The sequence below is a fragment of the Ochotona princeps genome, chromosome 2, assembly GCF_030435755.1.
Source record: "Ochotona princeps isolate mOchPri1 chromosome 2, mOchPri1.hap1, whole genome shotgun sequence".
Classification (NCBI taxonomy): Eukaryota; Metazoa; Chordata; class Mammalia; order Lagomorpha; family Ochotonidae; genus Ochotona; species Ochotona princeps.
In genome coordinates, this window is record NC_080833.1 from 130,463,972 (window position 1) to 130,480,406 (window position 16,435).

A 16,435-nucleotide genomic window follows, 5' to 3' on the forward strand; every position below is an offset into this window, starting at 1 on the left:
AGAGACACTAAAAGATGGAGACATGTACCATGTTCCAGGATCAGTAGAATCAAGACGGGAACATGGCCCTGTTACCAGAAGTCATACACAGATTGAATGTGATCCCACTCAATATCCACTAACTCTTGGCGTGGATGTGGGAAGAAAAGTATTCTACACTCTGCACTGCTGAGAGTGGAGTTAGGGTAAGTGCAGCTGTGGGAAATCACCCCAGGTCTCTTGCCTGCTACCTAGGGGGTGTGACCTAGAGCTTATCTGCCCTGAGGCATACCTTCCATCCCTGTAGAGGGACTGTGACCTCTGACATGATTGGAAGGTCAACGGGATTAGGCGTGCCTTTTAGCCAATCAAAGTGTCCTTATTGGGTGGAGGGACTACCTGAAAACGCCCTCCTACCCTCCCTTTGTGTAAGCCTTTATAAACCTTGAGCTTGTGCTGGATAGACAGGACATTTCTGACCAACGGTGAGGGCGAGCTGGGGAAGATGGCGGACGTTCTCAGCGTCTTGAGACAGTACACCATCCAAAAGAAGGAGATCGTGGTCAAGGGGGACGAAGTCATCTTTGGGGAGTTCTCCTGGCCAAAGAACGTCAAGACCAACTATGTGGTGTGGGCGGCTGAGAAGAAAGACCAGCCGAGGGAGTACTACACGCTGGAATGCATCCTGTTCCTGCTGAGAAACGTGCACCTTTCTCATCCCGTTTATGTCCGCCGTGCAGCTGCTGAAAATATTCCTGTGGTTAAAAGACCGGACCGCAAAGATCTGCTTGGCTATCTCAACGGGGAAGCATCAACGTGCGCAAGTATTGACAGAAGCCTCCCCCTGGAGCTAGGTCTTCAGCGATCTGCTCGAGTCAAAAGAGCTGCAGATGAAGTTCTAGCAGAAGCCAAGAAACCGCGCCTTGAGAATGAAGAATGCATACGTCTGGATAGAGAGAGACTGGCTGCTCGTTTGGAGGGCCATAAGGAAGAGGTCGTACAGACTGAGCGGATTAGGTCTTTGTCTGAAGACATGACGGTGGAAAAAATTGCTGCAATCAAAGCCAAAATTATGGCTAAGAAACGAGCTACTATCAAGACCGACCTGAATGATGCTCTCACTGCCCTTAAGCCGAGGAGCTTTGTAGATGCTGAGGTAGATGTGACCCGAGAGATTGTCAGCAGGGAGAGAGTGTGGAGGACACGCAACACGATCTTACAGAGCACAGGAAAGACTTTTGCAAAGGATATTTTTGCAATTCTGCAGTCTGTGGAGGACCGAGAAGAAGGGCGGGCACCTGAACGCCGGCGACCAGCTCCAAATGCAGCCCCAGTGGATCCCACAGTGCGTTTGAAACAGCCTATCCTGGCCGCATACGACAGATACGATCAGGAGAGGTTCAAAGGAAAAGAAACGGAAGGCTTCAAAATCGACACTAGGGGCACCTACCACGGTATGCCACTGAAACTGTTAACGGAGGGTGCATCTGCCCACAAGACTCAGACACCTGCAGCACAGCCAGTACCAAGACCGCTTTCACAAGCAAGACCTCCCACGAATCAGAAGAAAGCTTCTCAAACTCCCATCATCATAATTCCTGCAGCTACCACGTCTTTGATAACCATGCTCAATGTAGAAGACCTTCTACAGGATTTCAAATTTGTCTCATCCGATGAAAAGAAGAAGCAGGGTTGTCAACGAGAACATGAAACTCTAATACAGAGAAGGAAAGAGCAAATGCAACCAGGTGGCACTGTAAGTAGTGTCACAGTACCTTACAAAGTACTAGATCAGCCCCTTAAACTTATGCCTCAAGATTGGGACCGGGTTGTGGCAGTGTTTGTGCAAGGTCCCGCTTGGCAGTTCAAAGGGTGGCCGTGGCTTTTGCCTGATGGATCACCAGTTGACATATTTGCCAGAATCAAAGCCTTCCATCTCAAGTATGAAGAAACTCGTCTAGATCCAAATGTTCAGAAATGGGACGTGACAGTGCTAGAACTCAGCCACCATAAGCGGCATTTGGATAGACTAATTTTCTTGAGGTTCTGGGACACACTGGATAGATACATGGTGAGCCATAAATCTCACTTGAGATTCTGAATTACTTGGTTCCCTCTTTTCTGGAAATCTGGATTCAGAAACACGGATATACGTTGCTGCAAAGACTGAGACTCAAGCTTTATGAATTTATCTGGAATCTGACCAATGAAGACGCTCACACATCGATCTTGCTATAGACTTTGTTTGATGCTTTGTGCTTCAAAGGGATGCTGCTTCTCATCCAGAGAAGCAAACTTTTGGCTTCCAGATATTTTGTAAATATTAGCCTTCTAGTCTGTAGTTGAAATTGCATATTTTGATAGAAGTGTTTTTTTTTTTTTTTTTTTTTCTCATTGGCTATATTAGCATCACTTAAGAGTTGTTTCTTTAGAAAGTAGAAGCCGGAATATAAAGGTTGTATACTTAGAGATTGCAATAAAGCTTTCAAAACCATCTTGCTTCTGATGTCTTTTATTATTTTTCTTCAAAGAGTAGCTATCTGAGTGGAGCCAAGTCTCCGATGTGTTTCTCCTTTTTTTTTTTAATTTGAAAGGCGGATATACAACGGGGTGAAGAGACAGAGAGGAAGATCTTCTGTCCATTGATTCACTCCCCAAGCTGCCCCAATGGCCGGAGCTAAGCTGAGTCGAAACCAGGAGACTGGAGCCTCTCCCAGGTCTCCCATGCGGGTGCAAGGTCCCAAAGCTTTGGGCCATCCTTGACTGCTTTCCCAGGCCACGGGCAGGGAGCTGGATGGGAAGTGGGGCGGCTGGGACATGATCCGGCGCCCATATGGGGTTCCAGCTCGTGCAAGGTGAGGACATTAGCCACTTCTGATTTCTTATTTCTCTGTTATTCTGTTAATGAAAATACTATAAAATCAATGGTGTATTTCCAAAAGCAAGCAAAGGAATGTGACTTGTTGTTGTTTTGGTTGTTGCTTTTTCCTGTAAATGGTGAAATGGTTAAGGACTATATTCTGCAAGAGTTTTGTGTAAAATCACTTGTTTTTTTCTTTCTTCTTCTTTTTTTTTTTTTTTTTTTTTTGATGATTTTTACACAGTTTATTAGGGCACAAAGGCTCAAGGGCTACAGGAAAGTGGGCAAGACTATTGTTTCCTCTCCACATTTTTTTTTCCTGTATCTGGGGTAAAGGAGGAGGTAAAGGGAGAGGCCCCTACCCAGTCTTTCACCCATCCCAGGTCCCTGATGTGGGGCATGCTCCGAGGGTCCTGCTCAAGTGGTTTGGATAGTTCAACAGTTGTGAATTGCTGCCAATCTCGCCATTGCAAGCACGATGAGGTCGCTGAAGAATCCTCTGATTGACATAGTCCATCTCAGAGTCTCCGTTTGCCCTGTTTTTCAGGGATTACCTGAAAATGCCCTCCTACCCTTCCTTTCTGTAAGCCTTTATAAGCCTTGAACTTGTGCTGAATGGACGGGACATTCCTCACGAGCTGGTCTCTGGTGGTTCACGATCGGTGACCTTGGAGCCTGTTGGCAGACTTAAACCCCAAGATGTAGCAACTATGGGAATCCATATTCAGAGTTGGACAAGTCAACATTGATCTACCACATGACCTGACTGTCCCACTCCTGGGCTTATATCCAAATGAAGTCAAATTTGCATGCCACAAAGCAACTTATATGTCTGTATTTGTAGTCCAGTCCCTGCTGCTGTTGTTGGCGAAGGAGGTAGCGAGAGCTGCTGCTGTTGCTGCGTGGCGGGCGCAGCGGCAGGGGAGCCATCACCGTGGTCAGCAGGAACTCTACAGGCACTGCGGAGACCAGCCCGGGTTGCTGTCACTACCGCCGCCATGGCTCAGTACAAGGGCACTGCAAGCGAGGCAGGCTGTGCCATGCACCTGATGAAGACGCGAGAGAAGCAGCGTAAGCAAATGGAACAGATGAAGCAGCGGACAGCAGCGGAAAACATAAAATCCAAGGGTGACAAGAAGTTCTCTACACACTACGATGCCGTGGAGGTAGAGCTCAAGTCCAGCGCCGTGAGGAGCGATCCAAGCAGCTACAGCTGAAGCTGGACAAGCTGCGGGAGAAGGAGCACAAGGAGGCCAAGCGGAAGATCTCTGGTCTGTCCTTCACTCTGGAGCAAGAGCAGGGAGTCATATATGAGGAGGAGCCGGAAATGGAACGGGTCACCACAAAGAGGAGGAAGTTAGGGAAGAATCCAGAGGTGCATATGAGCTTCTTGCCTGACCGAGAGCATGAGGAGCAGGAGAATTGGCTCCGGGAAGTGTTTCGACAGGAGTGGGAAGCCAAGCAGGCAAAGTTCTAGAGTGAGGAGATTGAAATCACTTTCGGTTCCTGGGATGGCTCTGGGCACCGGCACACAGTCAAGATGAAGAAGGGCGACACGATGCAGCAGTTGCTGCAGAGAGCCATTAAGCTCCCACCTGGAGGAGCTCGCTAGAGGATGCTGAGGCAAATCCACATCATAAAGCCATATTAGAATCTCATGTTTTAGGTAAAATCCATTTAAAGTGTATCTAAATTTGCTAGGAGAAAACCCAAGAGGTTGGCGCGGGTAATTGGTGATGAAAAAGTGGCTCCGTGGTTAATAGACTCAGGCCCAATTCTAACCAAGGAAGCTGGACTAATACACAGAGAAATGAAAGTGATCCCTAGTTTCTCTCATGTCAGAAATCCAATGGAATAGCTCTCATAGAAGATCGTCACCTTCTACATAAGGGATGAGTCAGATCCCCAAAATGACACCTTTGTCCCAAATTGTCATTTCAGAGCACAGGAGCTGCTCATTTGTGGAGTCAAATCTGTGCAACACCTACAAGAGGAGCAAGTGGAAGACAGAGGAACCTGGATTCACATAACCTCTTGCTGGGATGAACAGAAATCCTCTGAGTCTCATTCTCAATTTCCGGATGAAAATATCATGTAACACTTAGGGAATGAAGCCTAACAACATTTTCCGATTAGCTCCACTTAACTCAAGGTCATTGCTAGGCTTGATGACTTGCTGGAACAAGGGATCATCCTTCTGTTTGTAACACTCCCTAGCCTGCTTAAAAACAGCCATAGCCTTTGGTGTTTCAGCCCTGGTCCTCCACTGGCATCCAGTGGTGAGAAATGGGAAGATAGAAATACCAGCTCAAGTCCAGCAGCACAAGAAACCCAAGCACTGACCCAGGAAGGTGGACCTCAGGCAGGTTGCATGACTCCCAAGAGAGCCCACAGTGAGGAGTGGAAGAAATGTGACTGCAAGCCCACTGTCAGCTGAAATATGCAGAGATGGCGGTTTCCAATTCTAAGCAGGAAGATAGTGCCATTCATGATCAGCTGCCAGGGGCAAGCTGTCTTCTCTTAGGTATCATGTTAAACAAGGCACCAAATCAGGGCCAAGGATTCATTCAAGTGGAACCCACTATTTTATAATCCAATTAGCATTTCCAAAGGTCTTGACAACAAGTGGCAGGTTTGTTCACTGAGCCTCCTTTCTGAAGCCCTGAGCCCCAGGTCTGTGTCCTTCCATTTGCTTTATTTGCATGGTCTAAGCTTTCTGTCTCCCACCTCCTGCAAAGTAAAAATGATTACACAGACTTGCTTGCTTTCCACAAAGGAGATAATCCAGGTCTAGCGGTCACTCCCTCCTGACAGAGAATGACAGATGTCCCTGAGAAACAATCACAGTGGCCAGAGAGACAGAGAGCTTTATTTTGCTTCACCTTTTGCCTGGCACTGGATATCACAGTATATGATAATGTTACAATGTACAGACTTCCTTTCTAGGAGCAATTTGAAAGAATTTCATCTTAGGGCCCACATTGTGGCTTATCAAGCTAATCCTTAGCCTGCAGTGCCAGCATCCTACAGGGGCACCACATAGGACACCTGAAAGCAGCTCCTGGCCCCTGATTCTAATTGGCTCAGCTCTGACCTTACAGCCATTTGGAGAGTACACCAGCAATTGGAGGGACCCCTGCCCCCTCTCTTTCTTGCCTCTCTCTGTATATCTGCCTCCCTCTCAAATAAGAATGATTAAAAATGTTTAAAAAGAATTCTTTTTTGGAAATATCCAGGAAAAAAATTACATAAAAACCACCTCCCCAAATTCACAAAACTATCACATACTGACAATTTTCATTGAAGTCAATGAGAGTCAAAAACACCCACTGCAATGTGGGTGTAAATTGAGGTTTACAGGATTCACTAAACCACAGTTCTTCTCACCTGGGGTCAAGTCTTTAATGCTATGTTTTCCCTGCTTATCAACAGCACCATTTGTACAAGCCTCATTTATGTTCCCTTTGACTACCCAGTACTGCCCTAGTATTAATGAAAGAGAATATTTGCTTTTCTAAGCACAGTGTGAAGAGATTTGGTAATAAATGCTGACTCCCTTGGGAGCTCAACCTGGGCTCACTAAGCTGAATAGATGGTGCACACACCCAGGTGCAGAGCAAGTGAGTCACCAGCAGGTGGCGTGGGTTGGATCCATTTTCTAGATGGTCAGTGATTCCTGGTAATTCCACTTTCAACTCCCAGTGACTGACTGGAAGAGGTCTCCAAGTGCCGTTTAAGCCCCTCTGGTCACGATCAGAAGAATAAGGAAGATACTTTTTTCTAGCAAAAGCTAAACTTCTAAGGAATATTAAAATTGCAGAAGTCTCCTCTTTTTTTGCCCTTTCCATTGTCCTCTGTGTGCTCTGGCTGCAGACTCTTGGGTCCCTTAGAAACAGAACTGCTACCTCGCTGTGGCCTCTAACAAGATGATTCTGCCATCTTAAAGGGAACAGCTTGTGTAACTTTGGGAAAAACATGGCAAGCCTCTGGGGTTGGTTTTCTGACAGCACTAAAGTCAACATAATGAAATAACAAATGCTACTTTCTGTCCTGCTTTGCAATGTGCATGCAGTACCTGCTGCTAAGGCAAGAAGGGATCCTGACTGGTCCTGCCCATTTTTTAAAAATTTTGATGACCTTTATATAGTTGACTATGGCTCAAAGGGTCAAGGGCTACAGGAAAGTGGATAAGGCTCTTGTTTCCACATTTCTTTCTTCCTTCTTGTATCTGGGGAAAGGGGAGAGACAAAGGGAGAAGCCACACCAACTGTCCCCGATGTGAGCCATTCTCTGAGAACACTGCTCAAGTTGTTTCAATAGTTTGACTGTTCTGAATTGCTGCCAATTTTGCCATTCCAAGCACGGTGAAATCTCTTACACTGTCAGGCAGAGTCCACGTTAGCACCTCCACTTGCTCAGATTTTCGCTACCAACACTTGGCTGGAGTAATTGATCCAGTTGTTCTATCCTCTGCTCTAGTAGCAGGTGTTATAAGTAGGCTCCAATGTACTATCATATCCTTCATGTCCACCTGCATTTGCTGTCCACTTCTGTGTCTGAGCCTCTGAAGAGGCTCAGCTTTACTCCATGGTCAGACCATGGAATGTGCAAATCTCATCCTGGTTGGGGTTCTGAGTTCAGTTTGATTGGGGTGAACCCCAAGAAAACTTTGTTTGAGATGATTCCAGACCAGATTCTTGTGTGAGCTTGCCAGTACAGGGTCTGGCACAGATCATTGCCTGAATCAGCCTCTACATATGCCGGTGGTTGCAATTTCTAGGTCAGTTTTATTTCCAGCCCTGCCTTCTACACAAACCAATGGATTTTGGTGCCAAGCCCGATCCTGTCCACCACACGTTTGGCCCTCACACAACCCAGTGGGAGCTACAGCCTCTTCAGAGCAATCGGCAGTAACCCCCACCAAGCCAGAACCCTCTGACATGTTTCCCGTGCTTGCCAGTATGTGCAGCAGACTGGTCCAGTGTGTCCCGCATCCCATTCAGTTCTCACATGTCAATGGGCATTGAAGCCTAGTTCAACTCTGGTGCCATTTGGTGTGTAGGCCACATAAAACCAGGATTTGCTCCCCTCTGTGTCAGCCGTGGTCATGGCCAGTGCCCCAAGCATTGAGTCTAACCTGGTACTTCCAGCAGCTGCCATGCAGATGGAAGCTCCCTCCACCCAAGCCCTATGCCCCGCCCATTTTTGAGATGGAAATACTGCCAAGAAAGTGAATCCAAGATAAGCATTTGTGTCACTATGTGACACTGGAAAAGGTTATTTTATTCATACAAGCACTCATTTGTTCAATTAAGAGAAAGGGAAGAGGCTCCCACATACTGATTCAGTGCACAAGGGCCCACAAGTGGCAGGCATGGCCAGGGTTGAATGTGGAACCGGACCTCCATCCAGTCAGTGGGGACACAAGTACTTGAGCCAGCTCTGCTGCCTCCTAGGCAGATTTGTGGTGTAGTTTTCCTTCAGGCTCCTGAACATGACCACTGGGACACTCTGCTGCCACAGCAGCACCTCACAGGGCTCCAGGTCCATCTCTTCATCTTCACCCAGCTGGATCTCCTCAGGGTTGTCCTGCTGGGCTGTCTCGGCCAGCTCCTCACAGGCAGCATTGCTTCTCCCAAACAAGATCTTGCTCTGGGATCGCTGGGACCTGTCCCGCTTAGCCTGGGCTACCAGCTGCCTGGCCCTCTGTTCCAGCAGCCTCATGTCATCCACACCACTCTACCCTGGGGCCAGGTCAGACATGGTGCCTGTAGCACTGCCCAACACCTTGAGCATGTGGAAGGCCATGAAGTTGATCTGTGTATTGTAGATGGCCTCCACACTGCGGTGGACCTGCAGCATCTTGTGGATCATGTCCTCATTGCCGTGACATGCCTCGAACTCCTTCCAAGTCTTCCAGAAGGCACTGGTCAACCTTGGGTCACAGATTTGAGAGCAGAAGCTGTAGATGGAGTGGGCCTAGTCAATCTCCCTGAGCTTGCACTCCATCTCCGTGAACTGCAGGCACATCTCCGGGACATGCTTGTCTGACAGCACCTTGATGGCCTTCTGGTAGATGCTGCAGGTACTCATGAACCTGTAGATCTCAGCCGCCCTCTTGATGTAGAGTTGGAGCATGTTGTGCAGGCTCAACAGCGAGGGTTGCGTGCTCATACATGGCCAAGGCGTGCAAGGCCAGGCCCCACTCCTCCTCCAGCTGTGCATACAACAAGTAGAGTCTTGCAGTATTTGGAGGGCAGCCATCCAGCACCTGTTCAAAGAGGTCCCAGGTCTGTTCCAGCTTACTGCCCCCTTACCAAGTGATGAACTTGGCCAGGTAGGAGCTCCAGATATCGGACATGTTGGGCCACTCAAACAGCGAGATGCCACGCTCATAGGCCTTGAAGCTGTCCTCAAAGTACTTATGCTCCTCCAGGAACACGGCATAGTGGATAACCGTGAGGGGCATGGCGATTCTCAGGTCCAGAATGCTGTCATACACTGCCTTGGTGCACTGGAAGGTGCTCAGGCTCTCCTCCAGGTCGACGAGCATCGACCATAGCTTCAGGGACTAGTACACGCATCTCTGCAGGGTCTCTGAGCTGTCGAAGTAGTCGGCCGGGGGGGCAGGCAGTGCTGTGGCCTTCCTCAGCAGCCTCAGCGCCGCCTTCTAGTTCTTGTGCACAGCTCCAGCTCCCCACACTGGTCCCGCCCACTGGCCAGGTTGTCCACCTGCTTGAAGTTCACCTTCATGGCCTTCTCCAGGATTACACGGGCATTGTCCAGCTACCCACTGTCTTCATAAAACTTGGCAAATGCAACCTACAATGTGTAGGCCTTGCCCATGGCCTAGAAGGGGTCCACTGTCTGCACGGCCTCCATGTAGGTCTTGATGATCTCACCAGGATGGCCTTCATGCAGAGCCACGCGTTTATGCCACTCTTATACTTTATGCATGTTCTGGTGGATCAGAATGCTGTTGGGTAGCAGGGGCTGCCAGTCGATGAGCTGTTCAAAGCGGGCCAAGGGCAGCTCCAGGTGCATGTCCTCATCCTCCTTCTCACACCCCAGTTCCGAGGCTGCCTCCATCTTGGCAGAGATCAAGCTCTCCTCAAACTGGGCGTAGCTGTCAAAAACCTGTGTGAAGTTTCTCACAGTCATCACGGTCTGGATGGCCTCCTCGTACACTTTCCAAGCCTTCTCAAAGTGGCCGCTGTGGCTGTAGTAGCCAGCAAGTACTAGAGCTTGAGCTTGCCCAGGTGGTTGGTGAAGCAGGTGAGGCCCCAGCGGATGATGGCTTCCATGTAGAGGGAATGCACCTTGTTAGGCTTCTGCAACATGAGGTCACACAGCTCGAACCACAGCTGGTACCTGGACTTGCCGGCCTTGGACACAAAGTGTTCATCATTGACCACGGTGGCCAGGCACTGTGCCTCCTCGTCCAGCCGATCACTGCCCTTGAGGTAGTCAATATATTCCTCAGCGTTCTCGGGTCTCACCTTGAAGAAGCACCTGTAGACTCGCATGGCTGTCTCAGGCAGAGGGTGTGAGCCCAGGAAACACAGGTACAGGGGCCAGAGGCGGCAGTGCTGTGTGATGCACAGGGCCTGCAGGGTGTGTTTGAAGGTGTGGTGTGTGTGATGCAGCCCTGGTCCATCAGGAGCTGGCAGTAATCCAGCCACAGCAGGGGCATCTTGTGCATGAATACTAAGACCCTCTCGTGACAGTTGTTGACATCCTCATAGGCGGGGTCTGTCACATAGCGTTGCTTCACCTGGGCACTCCACTCCTTTAGGTAATGTGACCAGAGCTTGTAGCTGCCAGGCAGGACATTGAGCGCCGGCTCATACAGCTGGTTGAGCCTGGGTTTGGCGACCCCTTGTTTGAACTTGATGTAGCAGAGCCAGGATTTGATGCAGTACTTGTTTTGTGTGATCTCCTTTTCAAAGGGAAGATCCTCATCTGATGCTGATTTCCCCAGTTGCTGCATCTTGGGATTTTAAGTCCGCCAACAGGTCCCGAGGTCACTGGTCCTCATGCAATGGTGTTCTTCTATTGAAGAACCACCAGAGAAAAGCTGGTGAGGATTGTCCTGTCTATTCAGCACAAGTTCAAGGTTTATAAAGGCTGATGGAAAGGGAGGGTAGGAGGGTGTTTTCAGGTAGTCCCTTCACCCAATAATGTCCCTGTGATTGGCTAAAAGGCACACCTAATCCTCTTGAACAAACAATCCTGTCAGAGGTCACAATTCCTATCAGGGTTGGAAGTTACAGTTTACCTGCAGAAGCGCACACTCAGGTTGTTGGGCAGATGGCAGTGCAGGACGGCTCTGCAGGGCAGCATCGTGCTGGCTGCTTCTTCCTCCTCAGCCACGAGTCGCTGACCCTGGTGGCCTGGGTGGCCATGTACGGAGGCTGGACTAGACTGTACAGTGCACGCACTGCACAGTGGGCTTCTGCTGCATGCTGAATTTGCCTGGGATGCCGCAGCACAGGAGACCATGCGGGCCTGAATTCTTCCGGGAACACCTATAGGAGTGGTTCTGTTGTGTCCAAAATGGCTTTTCAGGCAGTTTCCTGAGCTGGTGAAGACTGCTTTCTATAGGAATCAGTGAATGACCTTGATGGGGAGAGCTGTGTTTTTCAGATGGGAAAGGTGAGGGCTGGGGAGGGGAAGGCACAGGCAGAGGGCATGACACCTGTGGTGAGTCAGACCCGTGGGGAGTTGGTGCATCAGAGATGAACACGCTTTGCTTTCCCATTCAGAGGAGCCAAGTGCTGAGCCTGTTAACACAGCGCAGCAGAATGCACAGGAAGTCCAGGGACCTACAAGAAAGACAGGAAGAGACCTGACCATGATCCACCACCGCTGGTCACTCAGGGCCAATGGAGCCCAAAGAGCCATTGCCCCCTGGCCACAAGCCGCTCCAGACATGTGCTTGGCACCTAACTCAGCTAACCCCTCAATGCCCATGTGTCTTTCCGCAATGCCCCTTTGACATGGAACATGCCTGTTTTTCCCTGGGCTGGGGCCTCTTGCAGAAGCAGCCCATCCCTGGTTTACAGGCTGCCCAGCACTGAGCGGCCCAGCCCCAGTTTTCCCACCATCAGTTGGCAAGCTAGATGCAAGAAGGAGCGCCCCCCTCCCAGGGGTCCAGCCTTCTCACATCACCAGAGAGAGGCAATGACTGCTGACCACATGTGAGCGTGGGCTGTCCATGGCAAGCTGCCCCCAGCACTGCAATTGCAGGGACATTCCAGCAGCTTCTGAGAGCTGTTTTTCCTCATGGTCCCCTGCCACAGCATCGCCACTGTGACCACAGTACTAGAAAAGTCTGTGGAGACTGCAGAGTCTCTAGGTGTGAGTGAGCAGGCCCCAAGAAAAAATTAAGAACTGTATGACTAGATGCTAAAGAATAGGGGAGGAGGGTTCCAGGACAAAACCTGACCTGTTTTATTTTTTGAGATAGTTAGATATAAAGAGAGAGACAGAGAGAGATCTTCTATGCTCTGGGTCACTCCCCAGAAGGCAACAGCCAGAGGTGAGCAGGGCTATGGCCAGATCTCACACGTGGGTGCTGAGGACCAGCGACTTGGACCATCCTTTGCTGTCCCAAGCACATTAATAAAGAGCTGGACTGGAAGTGGAGCAGCGAGGACTAGAACTGGTGCCCACACAGAATGCCATTGTCATCAAGTGCTGCCCACACCTTGATCCCCTGAAGCCAGTTGTCGTCATTCCCACTAATCCCCTGGCACAGCTGGCAGTGGGGAGCAAGAGTGAGAAGGAAGCACAGCATCCCTGTAGTCTCAACATGCGGGCCCAGCTTCCCCGGAAGTCGAGATGCCCAGCTCCAGCCCTGGCACGACAGGCATTTTGTGAACTCCAGCTCAAGTAGCATCTTCCCCCTGCAAGTTCCAACTGAGATGCTGACTTGATGGCTCAGAATTGCTAGCTAGATCTTCCACTGAAAATTAAGGTCACTGGGAACAAAAATAATTCTACTTGATTAATGATCATTTTTAAACAGGGAGCAAGAACTTTAAAAAAAAAAAAACTGTTACCGGCAAATTGAATTAAAAGAATATCATTAAAATGTCCATATTACTGAAAGAAATTTAGTTTCAGTGTGATTTCAATCAAATTACCAAAGCCATCCTCCTCAGATCTAGAAAACATGATACTCAAGTTCCATGGAAACACAAATAACACAGAATAGCTAAAGAAATCTTCAACAACAAAAAGCAAGCTGAGGTGTCCCAGTACAGAGTTCAGATGCGCTCAGAGTCATCACAATCCAAACAGCCTGGCACCAGACAAAGCAGCCACATGGACAGTGGGACAGAAAAGAAATCCCGGAAATCAGGTCACACATCTACAACCAACACTTGACAAATGAAGTCAGTAGAAGACAGTATCTTCTACCAATGGTGCTGAAAAACTGGATCTACACATGCACAAGAGTGAAACGAGGCTCCTCCTGACAGCTTACACAACTAATGCAAGCGGATGAAGGATCCACACCCTGACACCGTCAAATCATTGGAAGAAAACATTGAGGAAACACCCCGAGACACAGACACAGGCAAGACCCTCAGATGCACAGGCAGGAAAAGCAAGATGGCAATGGGATCATGGTGAGCTAGGAAATATCTGCACTGCAAAGGGAACAGAACCACCGTGAGGCAGCCACCAGCACAGGAGGAAATGCATGCAAACTCTGCAGCCGACAGAGAACTAACATCTAGGACCTATGAAGAGCTCCAGAAAGTCAGCAGCTGTCCAGGAGTACGTGGGCAGTGAGCATGCTGGTCTGCGGGCCCATGGAGCACTTCTCCAAGAGGGCTGTGTAATTATATGAACGATCAGTGAAGTTGTTTTAGCAGGCACCAAACCTGGCCTATTCCAAGGGCTTACCAAGGTCTATCTTGGGCTTTTCCATGTCCTTTCCTTAATGTTTCCTACTGCTGTCTAATCAAAAACAAATAACTCAAGAGAGAGAGAGGAGGAGGAAAGAAGGGAGGAAAGGACCCAGCACATTAGCCTAGTGGCTAAAGTCCTCACTTGTATCTGCTCCACTTCCCTTCCAGCTCCCTGCTTGTAGCCTGAGCAAGCAGTGCATGACAACCCAAAGCCCTGGGACTCTGCACCACACGGGAGACCCAGAAGAGGCTCCTGGCTCCTGGGTTTTAATCAGCTCAACTCTGGCCGTTGCGGCAACTTGGGGAGTGAAGCAGCAGATGGAAGATCTTTCTTTGTCTCTCCCTCACTCTGCAAATCTGACTGTCCAATAAAAATAAATCAAGAAAAAAACAGAAAGGAAGGAGGAGGGGATTGAGAGAGAATGACAGACAGGTGGCAGAGAGGGGAAGCAGGGAGGGAAGAGGAAGGAGATACTTAGGTGGGCAAGGCTCGGGTTTTCAGGGGGAAATGGGGATTGGAGCAGTAGCTCTGGCCTCCCTGGAGTGGGCTGCAGCACCTCCTCTGGGATGGCCTTGCTGCATGCTCTTTAGGGTCACCACTGGCCTTCCATCCCTACTCCATGGGCTGACCCAAAAGTGAGGATCCCACAAAGGGGTCTTAACCTCTGATGCCCTAGGACATGTGGGAGGGACGACAGTGAGACAGGGCTGCTCCCTGCCTGGCTCAACAGGCCCACAAACCAACACTGGGCAGCAGGCAGTCCTGACTCCCTGCTAGGACTTTTTCTAAACACACCATTTAAATCCCAGAAATGATTGAGTCATGTCAGTTGGCTTTCTCTTTCTCCACATGAGTGATGTGTCAACACTCTCAATCTGCTCTAGTTAGGCCCATCAGAGCCTGGGTACAATAAGCACAAACAACAGGCTCCATGGAAAAAACCCCTCTCTGCACCAAAGTAAGCACACACCCCTCCCCGCACCTCTGTCAGGGTTCACAGCACACACCCCTCCCCACACCCCTGTCAGGGTTCACAGCACACACCCCTCCCCACACCCCTGTCAGGGTTCACAGCACACAACCCTCCCCGCACCCCTGTCAGAGCTCACAGCACACAGCCCTCCCTGCAACCCGTCAGGGCTCACAGCACACAGCCCTCTGAAGTGTCTCTTCTAGACCCTGAGAGCAAGTTGAGCAGGCTGAGAAGCTTATTCCAGGGCTCCAGGTGGGACAGGGAAAACCAGAGTGTTGACCATGGGCTGCCAGGCCTGGGCTTTTGTCATCCCAACAAAATGGCCCACCTCTGACACAGGCTGGCATGTTGGGAGCTGCCAGGGTCTGTCAATTCTGGACTCAAGCATGGGCACCCACTCAGACAGCCATGCCCTGAGCACTGTCCTAAAGGCCTGATCTCCCTGCTGCCTTGTGCCCCCACTCCCTGGGCCCGCTCAACACCTGCCTCAGACTCTCCTGCAGAAGTAAGAACTGATGCCTTCTTCAGTTGGCACCCCGCACTCTGAGGGTGAGGGGCTAGCCCAAGGTGAAGTCAGAGAAGCCCATGTCTCCAGGAGTCAGGTCCAGGCCCTGGTCTTCCAGTGTGTCCTCTTCCACTCCTTTCCCAGCAGGGGGCACCAGGCCATCACCTTCCCGAGATCCCTCCTTCCAGGTCAGGCCCCAGGGCTCCCAGCTGGGCTGGCTAAGGCAGGATGTGAATCCCCTAAGGGTTCAGGCTCAGAACCTCCTGGCAGAGGACACCTCCACAGGACTGGGAGGGCATGCAGGGAACCCCTTGTTGTTGCTGAGGATCCGCTGCCCAGAAAGGGATCAGGGAGGCCCCATGTGTCAAAGCATCATGAAACCCAGGAAGTTAAATAAAGCTTTGACCAATGCAGCTGGGGGAGGAGTAATACATGACTGTAGGAATAGTTCAACCCTACCCTTGCCAGAGGTGTGACTGCAGCCCCCTCCCACAACTGGCCTCCAGCCATAAATATCCACCTGATGCTGAGAGGACCCGCAGCAAGCCCTGCAGGCCCTACCTGGAGGCAGGCAGGAAAAAAAAAGACACAGGAAAATGGTTGCAGGCAGCTTGGACCCAGCATGCTAAGCAGGACCACCTCAAGCCACCAGAACCCACACCTGCTCTCCTCACTGTCACAGCCCCGGGCCACCGCTCGGTGCTCACAGGAGAGAAGAGACACGCAGCCCCCAGATGCCAGCCTGTGCTGCATAGCTGCTCTCTTCACTCTGCCACAGCTTACAGCCCTGGGTTGCCCACTTGGTGCCCCCAGACCCCACCTGCACAGACCCGCTGTCACACTCTACCTTCAGTAAACTCTGCTTCCACTGAGCCAGCTCTGATGGACTTCTGTCTCACCAAGGTCCAGGACTCTCCTAAGGCAGCGGGTCACACATCCTGGCTGGCCCGTACCTACTGGCCATGTGACCTCGGGAAGCCATGGTGCTGGGGTTGGGGGCTGCTCCTGCCCTTGCTGGTATAGCTGGGACTCATCTGCTATCCCCCACCACCATCATACTCACACGTCATGTTAGCTACAGTGCCAGGCCAACAGTTCAGGCGCAGCTCATTTCTGGAGCTGGCCTCTGTTGTGCCGGCCACGACGACAGGGTTTCTGGATGGATTCAGTACCCGTGGGGCAGCCGGCAGGTCCT

The 16,435-nt window shown here is 50.4% G+C and overlaps 1 protein-coding gene and 2 pseudogenes across 1 annotated transcript; 2 read left to right on the forward strand and 1 right to left on the reverse strand.

Moving 5' to 3' along the window:
* Positions 1–484: 484 nt before the first annotated feature.
* LOC131479623 (parafibromin-like) lies at positions 485–2,151 on the forward strand. Its single transcript, XM_058660977.1, has one exon. It carries the CDS (start codon positions 485–487, stop codon positions 2,078–2,080), a length of 1,596 nt encoding a protein of 531 aa, XP_058516960.1. The 3' UTR covers positions 2,081–2,151.
* A 1,686-nt stretch (positions 2,152–3,837) lies between these two features.
* On the forward strand, positions 3,838–4,451 carry LOC131478274 (protein FAM50A-like; annotated as a pseudogene).
* Positions 4,452–8,251: 3,800 nt separating this feature from the next.
* LOC131478275 (pre-mRNA-splicing factor SYF1-like) lies at positions 8,252–10,829 on the reverse strand (annotated as a pseudogene).
* Positions 10,830–16,435: the final 5,606 nt, after the last annotated feature.